The following is a 20,748-nucleotide window of genomic DNA, read 5'->3' on the forward strand; positions in this document are numbered from 1 at the left end:
CCTTTTGGTAGATAGAACAAAGGACATAAACTACAAAATAAAAGAAAGAAGGCATGACTATCATTCTCTATGAGGCAATTAACTAGAAACACAAGTGTTTGAAGAAAGAAGTGTTTTCTGAGAGGGATGCAATAACCACAGGCACTTCTATCAGGATAACCCATTGAGCAGTGATGAGGAAATACCAAAGCTTTAGTTTAGGTGACTATTTTCATAAACATTGCACACTTGCCATACTATTGGTTATTTCTGTCTCAAGACTTTATATTCAGATTCCAACCACTTTTACTTGGACTAATACGATTTCAGGTGGGTTTTTGTTGTTGTTCGCAGTAAACAAATGAATCGAATTCAATGGCCCTGCAACACAGACCCGAATGTTTCCAACTGACAGCAGAACTGCGTATTTCTTACTAATGCTAAGAAACACTGTGCCGTTCCTTTTTTTTTTTTTAAAGATTTATTTATTATTATAAGTAAGTACACTGTAGCTGTCTTCAGACACACCGGAAGAGGGCGTCAGGTCTCATTACGGATGGTTGTGAGCCACCATGTGGTTGCTGGGATTTGAACTTTGGACCTTCGGAAGAGCAGTCGGGTGCTCTTACCCACTGAGCCATCTCACCAGCTCCACTATGCTGTTCCTAACACTCTTAAATTCTAAAACGCTTTGGCCTGGTCAGAAACAAGACTGTGAACTTGGAAATCGATACTTGTTCTCACAGTTAGACAGGTTGACTTGTGTGACCTGGTGTGGTTGAACAGGCCTATGTCCTCCTGGCTGCTTCTCTTTGTCTTTTCATCAGCCAGGAGATTCTGTGATGTGTGGTTACTGGTCAACTCATACTGGTCTCAAAACAGGGACAAGGACAAACTTTTGAACAAGGAGGACAATGACCATCAAAGACTCACCATTGTGTATCTATTAACACTTTAGAACAGGATTTCTGTTTTATGGAAATAAAAATTTTGCTCTTTACTCACAAAAGAGTTTTCTTCTTATAATCTAAAAGACCTATGAAAACTCATTTTAGCTATTTCTGTTTGTTTATCATAGTTTCTGACAATTGACTATTATAATATTAACAGAAAAATTATCCATGCTTAATTAATATAGCTAGTTAGCAAACATTTCAATAAAGGTTTACTAGCTAAAACCGTTTTTTAAAATGTTTGCAAATAATTTTATATGCCCCAATACAGGGGAATGCCAGGGCCAAAAGAATGGGAATGGGTGGGTAGGGAAGTGGGGGGGGGGGTATGGGGGACTTTTGGGATAGCATTGGAAATGTAATTGAGGAAAATACGTAATAAAAAATATTAAAAATTGAAAAAAAAATGTTTGCAAATAAATGTATTTACAAATTAGATAATAAAGATCATTTGTGAGAAAAGATTTTTCCTTACATTATAATGATCCCATTATCAATGGAGAAAGAGTCAGAGGGTAACCCAGCGATATTCCAAGCTCGGATCGTCACGGCTTCTCCCAGTGTACCCATAAGAGAGTAGTCATCGGAGCAGGGGATGTCTCTTTCTTTACACAACTGTGACCACTCCTTGGTTTGATTCTTCAAAATATTCACAGAAAAATAGAGACATGAGTTGTTGGACAGTAGCCAAAGGGATACTACCTAACGTTTATTTACTGAGAAAACCAACTGCTATTGAAGCTTCGCCTCGAACATGATTTGTGCACCAAACCTTTTCCAAATAAAATTATAACAAAGAAAGTAAGCTATGTACTGTAATAAGCAATGAGACAGAGCCCACATGGACCACATGACAAAGTTAGAATTTTATATCTGTGAAGAACAATTACTGTGTATTTTTCTAAAGTTTAAACTTACAGAGTAGTTGACATTCTCTGGCTTAGTTTCATTTCTGTTGCTATAATAAAATCACCAAGCAGAAATTAAGTTAGGGGGAAAATGGATAAATTTTGCTCCCAATTCAATTCAAGGTGGAAGGAACTTAAAGCAACAGGTCACAGTCACAGGCAAGAGCAGAGTGAGGATGGATGGATGCCTGCCTCTACTGCTCGCCTCATTCTCCTGCAGAACCTACGGTAGGCATTGGTGCTCCCCACATTCCCGGTGAATCATCCCACCTCAACTAATCCAGTTAAGAAAATCCTTCACAGGCATCCTCATGGGCCACCTTGATATAGACAACCCCTAAGTGAGATGCCCTTTGTAAGTGATTATAGATTGTGTCAAGTTCACAGTTAAAAACCATTATATTTTCAACACATGCATATTTAAATTATAAATATACAGAAAAATACTATATAGTTTATAATACAAAACTAAACCTGTGGAATAGGTAGAGGACACAGAAAACATTTATTTCTGGCTCCCATGTGCTCTATAGGAAGGATCACCTGAAGTATATTGAGTTGTATCAAGGGTCAGGACACATTTTGAATTCTGTCCTATCTACCAGAGACTTGCTCTGTTATGGTGGCCAAAAATCATACTAAATGGTTTACTCAATACTAAAGTGTATACTAACCTTCATGTTCAGGCTACAGACCTAAAGCTATAGAAATAGTCAAAGACATGACTGGGAGGGAAATAGAGACAGGCAAAAAGAGGGTGTCCATAAGCAAAGGGCATGATGCTTGTACCTGTTCTGGGCTAATGAGGATGTCCTGCATTTGTGTGTGTGTGTGCGTGTGCGTGTGCGTGTGCGTGTGTGTGTGTATGTGTTCGTGTGTGTGCATGTGTGTGTGTGTGCATGTGTGTGTGTGTGTGCGTGCACGTGCACGTGTTATGTGTAGATGGTGCTGAGAAGGGTTTGGCTGTCGTTACCTTTTCCCTCAGGTTCCTGCTGAGTAGGTTGTATCAATATTATAGTTTTATGAAAAAAGGCCAGGGCAGACTTGGGTAAGTGGCCACTTCATGAACTTAAATGTTGTTAATATTATTTGTAATGTCCAATATCTCTATTAGCGGTAAAATTACAGGTGACACTGTTTTTCTCATTGCATCCCATCAGTAGTACATAATTTCAAATTATTCATCTACCAACGATGCTAATTTTCAATCACTTCATTAGAGCCAGGCTTCTGTTTCATAATTGTAGGATTATAATTACGTGTGATTATTGGTCCATTGGATCTCAGACTATTACACAAATATACTTGGGTGAGTGAGAAGCAGGGTTCTCTTAACACTGTGAGTGTTATGACAGGATTTTCACTGGGAGGAGCTGCAACAGTTGGACCAACAGTTTAAGTGGGATGGCATGACCTAGATTTCAGGTAATTCCTGGGGATTGCACATTTGAGTAATTCATATGGAAATAACAAAAACGTTTCCCTTGGAAACCTGAATAATTCGAGGGCCATTGTCCTGCAGGATTGTTTCAGCCTAAAAGGGAAATGACTGGGCTCAGGGCTCAGCAAACTGCACAGGAAAACATGGATGCTTTACCCATAATTGAGAACAATAAAGGCAGCAGTTGTGAGATAAATTTTGCTCATTGATCCTGTCCATTTGTAGTTAACATTTCAGCCCTTTGTGGAAGACACCTGGTAATGAGGGAAATGCCTCTGATTTTCGTCATATACTCATTTGTGTTAGTTCATGTCATAAATTCACCTTTTTATATTTTATCCTCCAAGTTATATTACTATCACTTTTTTGGGATGTTGAAATTGCTCACAATTTGGCAGTACCCTATCCTGAATTTTTCTTCTGTCCCCCCACCCCCACCCCCCATGTTCCCATCCTCCTCTGAGCATTTCCTGGTGTTTTCTCTAAGATATATTCGAGGCTCTCTCAGTAACATAAAATAACCAAGCATCAGGTGTGGTGTGATGTGGTATGGTATGGTGTGGTATGGTATGGTGTGGTATGGTGTGGTGTGGTATGGTATGGTATGGTATGGTATGGTATGGTGTGGTATGGTATGGTATGGTATGGTATGGTATGGTATGGTATGGTATGGTATGGTGTGGTATGGTATGGTGTGGTGTAGTGTGGTTTGGCACTTCTAGCTGCCCAAGCAGCAGGTAAGTACCCAATGGGGGTCACTGGGATGCCCAGGGGTATGATTTAATCTAACAGCAATGGGAGTGAGTGCCTTCTAGCATTTCCATTGTTCCAAGTCCCTATGGGAGGGCAGAGTCAAGTGACAATGTTTCTTGTTCCTACTCTCTCTCTCTTTCTGACTGGCTTGATGGCTCTGCCTGGGAAATTATCTCAAGCTTTGTAAGTTTCCTTGTTTAAAGCTGTCACTTGAACTAACCCATCACTAACCACGTTAAATGTTAACGACCTCAGCTAGATATATGATGTTAATGCCCCTACTGAACAAGACTCAAAAGAACAGCCAAAGCTGAAAATTGGAAAGTCATTGTACCTCTATGACCTTAACAAGGTAAACAGAGGCCTCCAAAGTGAAAAGGCTAAAATAGAAGCTCCATCTATATGAGGATTCTTAAAAGTTTGTTTTTAAAAATTCAATAGTCAAAGAAACCATAATGGAAATGGGGGACTCAGTTCTGCTTACGGAAAAGTCCTCAGTGAGGCTTGGTGGACACGATATGCAACTATGTTAAGGGAAACCAAGAAGCCCTTGATTAAGGTAAATGAAGGTTTTCTTGTCTCCACCTGCTATAGTTTCAGCCTCTGATGTGGCTTTAGAATGACTTATTAATATCCATGCAGAGTAGTTAAGGCATGGATCCCTCACGCACACTTTTGTGTGTGCGCACAAACACACACCCACACCCTGATTCCTTTACACTTAGTTAGGAACTAAAAATTCATCTAAAGTCTGTCAGTTTAAAATTAGATTTTAAAACAATATTTCACACAGCATCATTTGGATACCAAGCAATTTACAGGATGTCTAAAATTTTTGACTACAAATAATTTAAAACTAATCTGCTTTTCCTTGCAGTAGCCAAAAATTAACACAAAATCAAAATAACACAGATGGGAAAAAAATACCGTCAAGTTCCCTACCACCACCAGCAGCAGCAACAAACAGACCAGAGGTTAATGTTGCAATGATGGGGGGAAAGCAAAGAAGAGCCCCAGAGGCATCCCTCACCTGTCTGTAGTTAGATGTAAAGGCTCCCAGGTAGGCGACAACCCCTGAGGAGATGAGGATATCACCAGTCAGGTTGATGTACAGATGCCCAAGCTCCAGCGCAGAGTTGCTCCATCGGGTTTTCTCACCTCCCAGGCCCCCGATCAGCTGTTCTGCCCGTTCTAGCTTTTTGCTGCACAAGTCAACCTCAAAAATAAAGGTGAGCTTTTATCAATATCTACAAGTGAAATGGGCTGAAAACTGCAGATTTCCCAACTCAAAGATAAGCTTTCTCAGTTACAACCTAGACAGATTCTAAAAAGCACTTTGAAAAAGAGAAGCACGATGCATCTCACTGAGATACAGAAAGTTGGTGACATTATGACTTTAACAAACAAGTGACTTCAATAAGCTTCTAAGGATTTCTACAGAGCATCTAACAATTAACAGTGAGGCAACTCTAAGGAAATGACCTTCAACACAAGGGACTGAGATTAAACTAGTTACCAGCAGTCTACTGCAAATACAGATTTAAAAAAATATATAACAAAAATGGGGGAGGACTCTGGATGAAGCAGGTTAGTAGAGTATTTGCATAGCATGCCAAGGGTCCGGGTTCCAGAGTTGGCACTATATTTTAAATATTTTATAAGTGTGTCTCCTCACTTAGTGCATTTAAGGTTGCTTTTAAAGGTTAAAACTTTTAGCAATTTACACTTATTTATAAAGCACAATCTTTTAAGTTGTTAAATGGCATCACTGTCCTCCCAGACACTTTCAATTAAGCTTCACAGGGAACACCAGTCACTAGCTAAAAGCCTGCTTTCTGCATTGGACAATCAGCCCAAAGCTTATTTTACACCATTAAACAATTCAATAAAAAGGGAAAGGGGCAGATGTTTATCAAGGTAGCCAGACTTGAGGAAAGGCACCCAAACCTGTGTAAGATCAGTGTTCCACAGGATACTTAGATGGAGTCACTGCAATTTAATTTTTAAGTGATAGCATCATTATTTTTAAAATAAAATCAACTTATTCATTTTGCTTTTTATAAAAGTGCTTTAATAGTAGTGGAATTGTATCACTACCCTTATTTTCTTCTCTTAGATTCTCCTATATCCTCTCAAGTTGATAGCACACTCTCTCTTTCTATTTATCTATCTCTGACTATCTATCTATCTATCTATCTATCTCTGACAATTTATCTATCTATCTTTTAAGATATGTGTATGCACAACACACAGGGCTGAGTTCATACTTCTTGTTGGTGTGTACATAGTTTCTAGGCTGTCTACTCTGCATTATACAACCAATAAGGGGTCTCATTCCTGGGAGAGGCTAATTCCCCCTTTCTGTCTGTGGTTCTTTGTCTAAGAGTGGAACCTCATCACCCCTTCCACATTAGCATGTCCATTGATATTGCCAATGTTCCAGCCTTGTTTATGCAGCCATTCCTAGGAGAGACAGTTTCACAGCAGACTCCCTGGTATTCTGGCTCACCCACTCAGTCATGTTCGCTGCTGCTCCACTCACAGCAGTCAGGAAAGGGGAACAACCTAAATGTATTTCAGTGGGTAAATTGATAATGAAAATGTGGCACATATTCACAATGGATACTACTCAGATGTAAAGAAAAGAGAATTTAAGAAACTTTCAGGTAAATGATGGACCTGGAAAGATTACATTGAACATAGCTCAGACCCAGAAAGACAAACATCCTTACTCATAAAAGAAGCTGAGTAAAGTTTACTTAGGGATCAAACTGTGTGGTTTTATAATGCAGAACTCCCAAGATCAGAAAGAGAGACACTTACATTATTTTGGAGTAAGAATTTGTCTTAAGCATTTTCCCAATACTAGTAACCATTATTTAACTATGGGGCAATGGGCTATGCACAGAAAGTCTGGTCTTCAGTTGAGCTGAGGTAGAACTCCAGTGGTGGTAATTCTCACCTACATGGGACAGAAGGCATTCTCTCATGTCTCCTGTACCCCTGGCTCCTGTTGAAGTTACCGCCCCCACAGCCCCACAGGAAAAGTGTGTGGCTAACAGTCATGTAGACAATGTCCCAAGCTTCTGACCTTCAGACTAGACTCTTCCCAGTTACCTAGCAACAACAAGATAAGAAGCCCACTATAAGAGGGGCTGCTTTGCCCCTCCTCACTCTCTAACCTCTCTCTCTCTCTCTCTCTCTCTCTCTCTCTCTCTCTCTCTCTCTCTCTCTCTCTCTCCTCTTACTCTCTAGCCTTTCTTCTCTCTTTCTCTTTCCCCCTTCTCTCCTCTCGGCCATGGCTGGTCTCTCTCTCTCTCTCTCTCTCTCTCTCTCTCTCTCTCTCTCTCTCTCTCTCTCTCTCTCTCTCTCTCTCTTCTACCTTTTCTCTTTCCCCCTGCCTTTCTACAATAAAGTTCTAAAACCATAGACTGTCTCTGTTTATCAAGGCCCACTGTGCTTGGACGATGGGATAGGCTTTCTCCTAAAGAGCTGTGCCTAATCTCCTGTCAGAAGGCCTTCCTGTGCTCCAGCCACGGACCAGACTAGAGACTCTCACCTGCATGGGAACCTCTCTACCCTCTCTCATCTCCTCTGCTGTATCCAGTGTGGGATACTGGAGACCGAGAACCTGGTATGGGGGCTACCCCGTGTCCACCCCCCAGCCGAGTGGGGTCAGTGGCTTCACACAGCCAGATGCCTACCCAGGGCCGAGTGAAAAGAGTCTGGCAGTCCTCCCCTATCTGCCTGCCCAGAGCACAAGAACTCAGGCCAGAAGCAGGCTCTCTCTCCCTCCCCCCCTTCCCCTATACCTACAGCCCCCACATTTAACTAAATGCTTTTAAATTAAAAGATGTAAAATATCATTTTACCTACAGATAGGCTTGTAAAGCACAAGGTTTGTAATGGGTGATAATTTTGATGTTTCCAAAACTAAACCTTTGTTATTCAGTTTTCCCACCTTAAAGGGTCTCCCCCTTCCAGGCTTCCTTATCTGTTTTTCCTTCAATATTGCCCAAAAGAAAGTGGATCAGATCTCAGACTACAACAATGCTGCCACTGGAAAACCCTAAAGAGCATACTCTTGTGACCCTTTTTAATCAAAATTTAAAAAGACATTTACTATAAATATATGCATATGTTGATTTTATATTTTCCAACATTCTTTTACAAAAACTTTAAAATTTCAAATACATAACAAAGTTGACAAATGTTTCCAGTGAGCAACTATATACTCACCTAGTGGTTATATTGTTAAAATTAAATGTAGTGTACTGACTGGTTTTGTGTCAACTTGACACATGGAGTTATCACAGAGAAAGGAACTTTAGGTGAGGAAATGCTTCCATGAGATCCAGCTGTCAGGCATGTTCTCAATTAGTGATCGAGGGGGGAGGGACCCTTGTGGGTGGTGCCATCTCTGGGCTGGTAGTCTTGGGTTCTATAAGAGAGCAGGCTGAGCAAGCCAGAGGAAGCAAGCCAGTAAAGAACATCCCTCCATGGCCTCTGCATCAGCTCCTGCTTTCTGACCTGCTTGAGTTCCAGTATTGACTTCTTTTGGTGATGAACAGCAATGTGGAAAGTGTACGCTGAATAAACCCTTTCCTCCCCAACTTACTTCTTGGTCATGATGTTTGTGCAGGAATAGAAACCCTGACTAAGACATGTAGTCATGGCCAGTAACAGGTTAAAGACTGACTCAATGTTCTGTGTGTGTTCAAATACAGATTACAGGGCAGATCTTAGAGGAAAAAGCAGTGTGTTCAGGCCATAGACAATGACTAGAAACTGGGTTTCCATGAATAAATGGCTTAACCTTTCTTTGCTTTGGCATCCTAAAAATAACCCAAGAAGATTGGTAGTCTCAGAAAGCTATGGCCAGCAAGCCAGGAGTGCCACTGTTAATATGTTTGTCCCTGGAGGAAATGCAGGAATGGAGGGGGAAGGAATATTCCAACCTCTGAAGAATGTTAATAGCATTTTTACTTTGTTAAAGAATGATTAAAGATATAAAAAAGAACAAGGACCAGCAAGGTGGATCTGTGTATAAAGGTGCCCTCTGCACAAAGAAACACTGAGTTTGATCCCTAGACTGCATATCAAGGTAGCAGGAAAAAACCAACTGCACAAAAGTTATCTTGTGACTTCCACACATGTGCTGTGGCATGCATGCATGGGCATAAACATGTGTGTACCTGTTGTTGAAATCATTTAATCTCAATCTGGGGGTTCTACTCTACCTTTGACCATTCAGTTCCCAGATGAAAGACACACAATGTTTATATTTATTATAAGCCTTAGTCAGTACTAAAGCTGGGCAGATATTTATCTACCTTTCATGCTATTAGAATCTATTTTCCCACCCATGACTCCTAGTTATAATTTGCTATGTTTCATCTGGGCAGCCCTTAACTCCAATTGGCCAGCCCTCATGGCTATGTTTTCATGATTCATCTACTCCATGGTGGCTTCCTCCTCTTTCCACCTTATCCCTCCTTGTGGTTCTCCTCAGACATCGGACCCAAGAATCCTGCCTATCTTTCTTCTGCCCAGCTACTGACTGTAGGCATCTTTATTCACCAATCAGGGATAACTTGGAGCAAGTTTACATAGTACCACTTGGGTATGTCACTTAGGTAAGTAAATTAGGTATATGCAGACTCTCTCATTCCTGGAGGCAATCAGACTTTGGGGGCCAGTATTTAGCATAATAATATAAACAAAAGACCAAACCTCAACAATACATACACAAGCACACACATCATAAACACATAGTAAAAAATTGAATTTTTCCTAAAACATAAAGGTATCTTATACATAACAAGCTCTTGATAAGTGTTGACTGCTATAAAATATTGGTATATATTTCAGTTACAGGATCAGACTTTGGCAGTTACTTTGTATAAATGGGTTCCCTATATAAATTATGACAATGGCTTTGGTCTTAAGAGTGTCTTCAGTAATGGTTTTGAGAATGCTCGTCACAGCTCTCCCAGGGCTGTTGTGTGAGCTCTCTCAATCCTCCTTGTGAAATGAGAAGAGATGGAAGTAGCCCAGCTTTCATTTTCTAAGGATGACAAGTGAATGACTGATGCTTTGTGAGCCAAGGGGCCACACTGGTATTATACTACATGGCTGTTTGGGCTCTCATGTCACATGATCATGATTTAATGCCAGAACCACTTCAAGTTCCAGGGCCCTGCACAACCAGGTATTGGGTAGGTCTGGCCTTGGAACCATAACTCGCTAATCATGACCAGGAAGAAAACAGAACTGGTGAATTTTGTGCTGGCCACAAAGTCTTTCTTATTTCTGAGGTGATCCCAGTTCACATTTGCAATTGTCAGCACCTACCTGGTGTTCCAAGTCTGCTTTCTTCTGCTTATTCAACTCAAGTGTGTCTTGGAGTTTGGCCAGCTTGTCCTGAACCTCATGCAGGGCAGCCTGCTTCTTTCTAAGGCCTTCCATAGCAATATTCAGCTTCCCTTCGGCTGCAGCCAGCTTTATCTTTTTGGGAGCTACAATTTTTGCCACTCTACAAAACAATCAAGTTGGGAAATTAAATCCCCCTGAACATATGGAGCTTTGTAATGCCAATTTACCTTCTGAATACTCTTTGCAGGGACTTAAGACACTTCTTTATGCAGAATTGACACCTAGTTGTAGAGTCCATATTTCATCTAAGAATCAAATCTGATACAAAGTATGAAAACTGATGGTTAAGACTTGTGGGGTAAGAGAGCAGGTAAGGAGCTGTCACCCCTCAGAGTCTCTCAAGCTGGCCTGGAACTTGCAGGGTAGGCTAAGACAGCCTATGCCTATTTTAAGTTCTAAGGCCACACCTATTGCACTGCTGCCTACCCAGTGCTGAGATTCTAAGTTAGTGCTACTATGATTGGCTTCTCTTATGTGTTCAGTGGGTTGAACACGGGTTCTTATGCAGTAAGACAAGTACTTTACAGACTGAGCTGTCTCTCCAGCCCAAATAGTCCTATGTCCTAGTGCTGGTGATAGAATCTGTGTCCTCGTACATGCTAGGCAAGTTCTCTACCACTCAGTTGCACCCCAACATCTTCCCTATTTTAAATAAAATTTACAATTTTAAGATATAAAAAAGTCAATCTTTACTACCATGCCGTAATTTTGTTTATTTTTAAGTGTTTTGGTACAAGTTTAGTACTTCTTCAATTTAATTTTTCAACATAGTAAATAAATAAAAGCTTTGGGGAAACTTTAGAAATATTTTAGTAAAGAGTATTCCTAACTCCCAAAACTTTAATTATCATTAAATTACATATTACTTTTAACTGCTACAGTTTGGGTTCTAGTAAAAATAAAAGCAGCAATTGAAACATGTGTTTTCTGACCACCCTTTTTCTCACATGGGCTCCTAGCTTTCTCTTGTCTATATGAATGGGAGGTCAAACCCAACAGCCCCGACAGGTTTCTTCGCCACACTCACTTGTCATAGGAGTCCATTGCTATGACCCACTTGCACAGACCCTCAGCAGCTGTTGAAGCATTCCGGATCTTCTCTGGAACAAAGTCTGGGTTGGGGATATAACTCTTCCTTATGATATTCATATAAGCAGGAGGAATATTGTCCTTGTCGTACTCATGAAGTGACTGCAGAAACCTTATGTCACCGAGAAGTCTCTTAGCAGGGCCCCAGAAATCTTCAGTTTTCTTCCCTGAACCAGTTGGGTCAGGGATTTTGTCAGCTTTGATCCCTTTCAATATGCAGACAGCTTCCATGACGAGTTTGACGCCAGCAGGGGGACTCTTCATGGACTTCACAACTGTGATATCCTTGAAAAGCAAGGTTCTATTATTAATAGAAATAAATGTCTGCTTGTACACCCATTGAAGTCATATTAACAAGTCCAATCTTTCAAACTAGGTTTTAAGGTACCCTAAGGAATGGGCATTTTCTGTGGACATTACATTAATGTGGACATTACATTTTGGGCAGAAATGGCATCAATGGTAGAATCATGGCAAGAATTTTGACAAGTCAATTGGGAGGGAATCTTTTTTTTTCTTTAGATATTTTCTTCATTTACATTTCAAATGCTATCCTGAAAGTCCCCTATACCTCCCCACCCCTCCCAAACCCACCCACTCCTGCTTCCTGGCCCTGGCATTCCCCTGTACTGGGGCATATGATCTTCACAAAACCAAGGGCCTCTTGGGAGGAAATCTTAAAACAACAAAAGGATAATCGTGGGAACTTACAGTGGGGGGGGGGGGGGGAGTGACACAAGACTCTGGAAGGAACCGCCAGGATGGAGAAAGGCTGAGCAGAAAGAAGAGGAGGTAGAACTAGCAGGGTGCTGGGGGCGGTTGTGGGGGCAGTGGTGACAGTGGTGTCAGTGGTGGCTGCTCCTGTGGTGGTGGTGGTGGTGGTAATAGTTGTAGTAGTAGTGTCAACTGGCACCTTTTCAAAAATGCCTTTGTCATGAAAACGCATTTCTTTTCAAGTAAACTAGGGAATCCTCTTGCCAATTTAAAAAAATGTTTACAAAATCCGGATGCTAATTTGAGAGAAGGTAAACTGTGGTCCCCCACCCCCACCCCATGGTAAAGCCTCAGCCCAGGGCACAGCTCTCACCTGTGCGGTCAGGGTATCAAGGGCAGCCAGTGCAGACTCCAGAATGGGTAGGGCTTCGGCCAAGTCGGCATCGCATTCATCTTTGATGGCTTTGGCTGCCATGGCTTGATCGTTCGCTACTGTTTCGTCAGCTTTCACGATTTTCTCAGTTTTGGCCACCTCCATGGACTCTCTCTCAATTATTATCATCATTTCGTCAACCTCTCTGCTGGCAACTTTTAACTGTGGATGCAGCGCCTCCAGCTCACTCTGCATGGTGGCCACCTGTGACGAAGCCGAGTCCAGCTTATCCAAACCCACTTCGTATCTCCTTTTCATTTTCATCACTTCACTGGATGCAAATAGATGAAATGAGGTGAGATGTGCAGATCTGTTCATCGCATCAAGGGACATCCTGCAAGCTCTGAGTCTTTCACCCCTTTTGAAGTAACTAAAGTTATGGTCTAAAAGTCCTTCACAGGTACTAGGTGTGAAAAAAAATACAAATTATGAACAAAACAACACTGGATTGTACACAGTTATGACCAACCAGTCATAACTTTCAGTCCTTTGTGTGTTTTCAGTGCCTCTGAGTATATAACAAAAGCTTCCAAGAATAAATAAAAACACTAGTAACAAGGCAAAAAGCCTCCTGTACCAAAAATAAGAAGTCTCCCTGTAACGTTAGTCTCCACTGTGAGCTGCTACCAACAATACTATAGTTCTTGCAATAGTCACTTACTTCAAAGAGACCTCGATGCAAAAAATAGGTCATTTTGAATATTGCCATGTATTCAAAAGTTATTATATCTTCCCACCTGTTAGGATGTTGAGGCTAGCCAGGCTGGGCTATATTAGCCTCGGGTACACAGTGAGACCTATATTTAAAATGTATTTAAATTACATCTTGAAATAGGATGTTTTTTTTTTATTAAGACAAAAGAAAATATTGAAACTCAACACTTTCTATGCAAAGTGATTTTTAAAGAAATGGTAACTGATTAGAAATAATTTTAGCCCTTTAAAATTTTTTAATATTCTTTGAAATGCTTGTTCTTGTATGTTCTCTACTAAGAAAAATCTCCTTATCTATAACAATTCATTTTTTTATTAGGTATTTTCCTCAATTACATTTCCAATACTATCCAAAAAGTCCCCAATACACTCCCCCCCCAGTCCCCCCCCACCCCCACCCCTTGGCCCTGGCATTCCACTGTACTGGGGCATATAAAGTTGGCAAGTCCAATGGGCCTCTCTTTCCAGTGATGGCCGACTAGGCCATCTTTTGATACAAATGCAGCTAGAGTCAAGAGCTCTGGGGTACTGGTTAGTTCATAATAATGATCCACCTATGGGGTGCAGTTCCCTTTAGCTCCTTGGGTACTTTCTCTAGCTCTTCCATTGGGGGCCCTGTGATCCATCCAATAGCTGACTGTGAGCATCCACTCCTGTGTTTGCTAGGCCCCGGCATTGTCTCACAAGAGACAGCTATATCTGGGTCCTTTCAGCAAAATCTTGCTAGTGTATGCAATGGTGTCAGCGTTTGGAAGCTGATTATGGGATGGATCCCTGGATATGGCAGTCTTTAGATGGTCCATCCTTTTGTCACAGCTCCAACCTTTATCTCTGTAACTCTTTCCATGGGTGTTTTGTTCCCAATTCCAAGAAGGGGCAAAGTGTCCACACTTTGGTCTTCATTCTTCTTGAGTTTCATGCGTTTAACAAATTGTATCTTATATCTTGGGTATCCTAAGTTTTTGGGCTAATATCCACTTATCAGTGAGTACATATTGTGTGAGTTCCTTTGAGAATATGTTACCTCACTCAGGATGATGCCCTCAATTTATTTTAAAATATTACATTTATTCAAAGATGCTATATTTCAAAAGTCAAGAAGTAGCTGGAGTAAGACACTAACTTGAGGTATACAAAGGAGCCCAGCTTGAGACATTCCAAAAAGCCCCAGCTTATCATATACAAAGTAACCCAAAGGAGGAAAAGCAAAACCAACCACAGGAAAGGCTGTGATAGGGAAGGAAAAGAAAGTCAGAAACATACATTTCTATCATGTGTTGAATTCCCCCTGACAAAGTAAAATATTTGACAAAAATAGGAACAGAGGCACAGATCTATGTTCAGTCCTGTATTATATGTGAGTTTGGTCTCCATCAAAGCCTGGAGCTCTACAAAGGCTTTGCTTCTGTCAGCATAAGATAGAAACAGCACTCATCCCAGGTGGCATTTTAAGTACTGACTTTTGGTCAAGTGACATGATGACTTGGTTTTCTAGTTATAACTGGCTATTGAGAGATCTGGGGTTTAAGCAACTGAAATGACCACAAATACAACATATGAATTCTAGTTGAAATTAAAAGAGAACTTTAAATTTTTAATTTGCAAGAACATTTGAAATTGTTCATCAAAGAACCTTCTCTGTACAGCAAAGTGAGCCGATTACAGAAACCCACAACTGGACATGATACAGAGAAAGCTGTGTTGGAGAGAGCTCATCCCTGCTGGGCAGATGCATCTGTGATACAGCTCCTGCACCTATGGCTCAGGGACATCAGAGAAAGGGGGGGGGGGCAGAAAGATTCTAACATCCAGGTTACGAGAAAGTCTGATTGATGTCATCTCTCTTAGAAAGGGGTACATAAACCAAGACTGGAACAAAAGCAATATGAATAGAAATGTTAACATGGATGGGAAAATCTCACAAGGTCCCACCAGAGACAAGGAACACAGGCAACTAGTGACTGCCAAGAGAAGGAGAATTAGTCTTTCCCAGGGATGAGTTCCTGACTGTTTATCTAACACAAAGTGGTCAGCCCTGCAATCATACATACAAACAACAAAAATGGACTCCGCAGGTTGTACTTATATATCTCTGTATGTGTGTTCGGGTGTGTATATGCGTGTGTATAAAACAATAATTTAGGAAAAAGAGGCTATCAATTTGAGAAGGAGACATGGGAGGGATTGAAAGAAGGAAGGAATGGGAAAGGAGAAAAGATATAATATTTTAATCAAAATGTAAAAATAAATATTAAAAATTAATTTGCAGAAAGCTATGAAGGGAAACTGTGGGGGAAACATGTTCTTAAAGGTGTACATGTGTATTAGTGTTTTTCAGCCAGTGGTCACCTTTGGGTTTTATGGTTCACAGTACAGATAAGTTTGATTAACTACATTCATAAATTATTTAAGTAACTAAACTTGATTTGTTAAACCTAAGATAAAAATACAACAAGGGTAAAAATGCAAAGCTATCAGGCTCCCTGCTGCAGGGAATGTTAGTGTGCCTCTCTAAAGTCTCTCTAAATCTTGCTTGTTTTCCCTTTGCAAAATTGTAGAAATACAATATAGAATTCACTTTAGTGAGCATTTGAGATCCAATATTAACTGAAGACTTTCTTAAGGGATACCACTAAAATTTTCTAATTTTTCAACTTGCTGCGAGTTTAAAGTTAATACATCTTAAATTTTAGAATATGCATTCCAACTATTAAGTTTTTAGACAGAAAGAAAGTCTAGGGCCAACTTTTCTGAAAACGCATGTTGACACTTGCTGTGGCACAGTTTACTAACACTTTCTAAACTCTTAGCTTCTGATCTTAATGTTAGTAAGTTTTAAATTCAAGTGCATTTCAAGTATAAGCAAAGGACGTTTGAGATCAGTTTCTCTGAAAACCTCATGTTGACACCGGCTATAGCATGTGCCTCTTGCGCTCTGTACTGACATTTTTCAAATGGAAGGTTAGTAGAGAAGAAAAGCCAGCTCTAAAAACTGAATGGTGGACTCTGGGATTGTGGCTGTAGAGATCCCAAAGCGAAGGATTTTCCATCAGCGTATTCCTAAGAAAAGGGGAAAACCCCCACTCTTAAATGGTCCTTACTCAACAGCACTGTCAAGGAATCCTAGGCATTTACCCTAAGGGAACACCTTGCTCTTCTATGTGTGGGGGAAACATGTTCTTGAAGGTGCACATGTGTATTTGTGTTTTGCAGCCAGTGGTCAACTTGGGATTCATTCCTCCAACACCATCTACTTTGATAAAGCTGACTGAGCAGCAAGCCTCAGGGGGTTGGCCTGTCTCCATCTTCCAGAACTGGGATTATAAATACACGCTGTCATGCCCACCCAGTGTCTGCTCCCTGCTGTGGTTCCGAGGATTACAATTGAGGTCCTCATGATTGTACAGCCATCTCCCCAGTGATATCTCTATTCTTGCAGTAAATGCAATGATTAATTTATAGTGTACTAGGCAACATCATTACACCCAAGAATAGACTGCTTCCTACCATGACTGTAAAACTGACTCCCAGTTTTAGTAAAACATTATATTCATAGCATTTGTTTGCACCATTGCTATGTCATTTTTTGTACAAACATTTTAAAACGTTCATTGCTTACTTAAAGACAGAACATTTCATCCTTACTTTCTTTTCTTTTCTAACAACAGTTTGAAGGTAGAGATCAATTCCAGATAGGAGGTGGGAGTCACGTAATTATATCTTTGAAGTTCATTGTGGAAGGACGTTGATAAGTTGATAGTAGAAGTGTGGAACCTTTTACACATGTCAATACAGCCTTCTCGGATTTCCTCTGACATCTCAATGTCTTCCAGGAACCGTGAAGCAACCGCTTCCAGAGCATCTTCTGGCCATGACTAAATTTAAAATGAATATTTTAGCAATTCATCAAGGTGGGTAATATGATCCTGTTACTGCTTCGGCCTTTTGCAATATGTGGGCTGGAAATAGAGAGGAATAGTTTGGGACATACAGTGGAAAAGACATGCTCATGAAGAGCCTTCTTCCTGCCCTTGCCTGCTTGAGACAAAATGACTGTGGTGGCCAGGGCTGGTAGCTACTCTCTCCAGTTTACTCTGGGTTTAGAGACATAGTTACCAAGTGTTAACAGGACAAAGAAAGGGGAAGGGGATCTAAACTCAATGTGTGTTTCCCTGTGTATGCTATGTATTATTTCATTTAATCCTCCTCTCTTTTTTTTTTTTTATACTTTCCCGTTAAAGGACAGAATCACATAAGTGACTACAACCTATCTCTTGGATAGCTCAGGCACCTCAATGTCAACAAGCCTGTACCACAATCTCCTTCCCCATCAGAGCTGTAGTCTTTCTCAACTCAGCAAACTTCACCATCAGTCACCAACGTGTCAAAACCCAGGATCATCCTTCCTCTGCTCCACGGCCTCAGACCTCTCTGTGTTGCATGAGAAAGTTCTACAGCATCGCACGCCTAACTCTCCCTTCTCCTCATCATGTCCAAGCTCCCTTCTTTCCACATCACCGCCATCCTCGCTAACGTGTTTGTTATCTTTAGCCAATATGTTCCACTGTTAGCCTTGCTGCCTTTGTTCTTCAGAAAGACACAAAATGTCTTTACAAAATAGAAAACACCCTCATAGCACACTTCCTAGTACAACTCAGGAAGTCCTCCCAGTGTGCATTTGAAAAGATCCCAACCAACTTGCAAATTTGTATCTGATTTGGCCCTTCCTAACTTTCTGACCTCAACCATGACACCTCCCTCTGGGTTCCTCTACTCCCGTTATCCCAATCCCTTCTCTTCCATCCAGCCCCATTTTCTCAAGTTCATGTCTTTCCCAAGGTCTTGGTCCTGGTTTGTTTTGTTTTGTTTTGTTTTTCTTTTAAAGGCTGTAGAAAGCCTTGGTTCCATGGATGTACCTCCTCATCTCACCTTGTTATAATATTACCTAGTAGGTACAAAGCAAGAAAGAAGGGAACAAAGGATGCTCACCTGAAGTAAATTGTGAGGCCACAGAGGTCTATATAAATTTCCAGCACCATAAGTGGTTGTGTCAGATCTACATACAGGATTTCTACTATAGTCACAGGCACACTGCAAGTGGGAAGGCTGCTCGGTGGTGCCACAGAAAATCAGGAGAATCTGACTTCTCACACGTTTACTGCTTTTCTCTCCCCCCACCCTACCATCTTTGTCATAGCTTCTCTGGTCTCAGCCTGTTCTTTCTGAGACAAAGCTCTACTACAAAAATTCCCACAATCTTTTCCCTTGAATTTTTGTTGGGTTTGGTAAATAGGGCAGAGGGAGGAATAAGCCAGAGGGTGGAGGTCTGTCTGTATTCTACATGTCCTCCCATCATGCCCTCTTGGCTCTCTTCACCAGACAGTGCTTCTGTGACCAGTCCCTCTCAAGTTCTTCTCATCTAGGACTTCGAGTACAGTGCTTCCAATCAGGATCCTGATATAAGGACAGACTAATCCTAGCATTCTGTTCTGGGATATATTGATATTAATGGATTATATCCAATAATGATTTAATGCTGGTATAACTGCATATGATACATTATGATAAAAATCAAAGATTTTGCTAGTCTACATCATTTTGAGGTGGAGTCTATAAAATATTTCACAGTGATGATAGAGATTCAACATTTCGAGGACTCTACATAAATTTTACATGGAAATACCTGAAACCAGTCAATGGTACAGCAGTTAACAAGAGCAGGAAATTTCCGAAGACGAATCCGAAATGCATCTCCAATGGGACTCATGGCCAGGACCACATGCAGCTGGTTGCGGCAGCAGTCAATAAACATGTTGAAAAGAGCTATGGGGCTCCCATCTGTCTGTTTGCTTTTATCCCGCTGTCGATCTAACTGACGCATCTTTTCACATATTTCCTGCTTCTCATCTAAAGCGAAGAGGTTTGGAACCTCCCCAGTGTTTAAGAGATTGTTGACATCTTCTAGAAAGGACTCTCTTTTTATTTGTGTATCTGTGAACAGGAAGACGCCCTGCATGTCACTCTCTGCACATTTTCTTAAGATCACTTTCAGATCTTCATGCCACTCATGGCTACCGTAGCCCTTGGAGATTTCCACCTGGAATAGTGAATAATCAGCCATGTGTGCAGCAAGTCTGGTGACTGACTGCCTTCCGCTCCCACCCACCCCCACCAGGAGGGCGTGGCTCCGTGGCTGCTTCAAGATTCGAGAAATTCTGCTTATGTGTTCTATGGCAAATCGGAACAAGACAAGGTTCATGGGCTTTTTGCTCATGTTGTTATATTCATCTAGATGGCCTTCAACAATCACCCTGAGAGCATCCACATTTGCAATTTCTCTGTAGCCAAAATCTTCCCTCTTAGGATCATGGAAATCACAAAACATTAAACTTCTTAAATCATCTTCTTCTACAGTGCCATCATGATTAAAATCCAAATTTTTAAATAGATCATGAAAATCTTCCTGCATGTAATTTTTCAGAATTTCTTGTATGTAGTTAATAAGCCAGCTTCTGTCAGCATTATCCACAAGGCGATCATAATAGACTCTGAGGACCTGAATAATTTTAAAAGTGACATTAAGAATATTTTTTATATTTGCTTATTTATTTTGTATAAATTATAAAAACATAAAATAGGTAGTACAAAATACTGTATAAAATATCTACAAGTTATATTAGAAGCATACATGAATACTTAAGATTATCTCATAATAAAGTTTAAATATTAACTTTAACAATGTCTGTTTGATACAATAGTTTGCTTCAGTGATCAATACGTGAAAAGTAATTTGCATCCAGGATGATGCCTATAAATCAATGACCAGTGTGGCATGACAACCCTAAGTGTGCAGTAGTGGCACACACACCTTGGTGGTAACCAACAGCTCTCTAATTAGACTTAAGACTACTTCAAGAGGGAAATTATGTCTGGTACTTGAAATGTAGATAACTATTAAATGCTGGTAAAGTCATGGTTATTGCAGGGAAACCTGTAACCAGTACTGTACTAAACCAGCCTACTCCCTAACAGCAATCTAAAACATTTATTCTTATTCTCAAGATAACTGCAGTCTTCAGCCCTCATGAACGAACCTTATCTTTGCAACAGATGGAGACCACTACAAAAAACCCACAATCAATAAAAATGCAGAATTGTGGAGCCCTGACCCAATGGATACATCTTTAAAACATCCCCACATCTAAGTCTCAGGGAACAATGTGGAAGATGGGGCAGAAAGATCATAAAAGCCAGAGGATCTGGAAGGTTGCTGATATCGTGTCTCCTAGTAATATCAGAAACTGTACCTACAAAGTCTCACCAGCATAA

The 20,748-nt window shown here is 40.7% G+C and overlaps 1 protein-coding gene across 2 annotated transcripts in view; it reads right to left on the reverse strand.

Annotated features, from left to right (window-relative positions):
• The window catches only part of LOC110288425 (dynein axonemal heavy chain 7-like), a 356,931-nt gene that overhangs the window by 133,185 nt on the left and 202,998 nt on the right, over positions 1 to 20,748 (reverse strand). For both annotated transcript variants that reach the window (XM_085837237.1, XM_085837233.1), the window contains 7 exons: positions 19,103 to 19,975; positions 17,065 to 17,294; positions 12,646 to 12,976; positions 11,497 to 11,843; positions 10,389 to 10,569; positions 5,065 to 5,250; positions 1,408 to 1,571 (listed from right to left, as the gene is read on the reverse strand). In XM_085837237.1, the coding sequence (XP_085693363.1) occupies positions 1,408 to 1,571; positions 5,065 to 5,250; positions 10,389 to 10,569; positions 11,497 to 11,843; positions 12,646 to 12,976; positions 17,065 to 17,294; positions 19,103 to 19,975 (2,312 nt within the window). The remainder of the gene's footprint in view (positions 1 to 1,407; positions 1,572 to 5,064; positions 5,251 to 10,388; positions 10,570 to 11,496; positions 11,844 to 12,645; positions 12,977 to 17,064; positions 17,295 to 19,102; positions 19,976 to 20,748) is intronic.

The sequence above is a fragment of the Mus caroli genome, unplaced genomic scaffold, assembly GCF_978045245.1.
Source record: "Mus caroli unplaced genomic scaffold, Mus_caroli_1 scaffold_1, whole genome shotgun sequence".
NCBI lineage: Eukaryota > Metazoa > Chordata > Mammalia > Rodentia > Muridae > Mus > Mus caroli.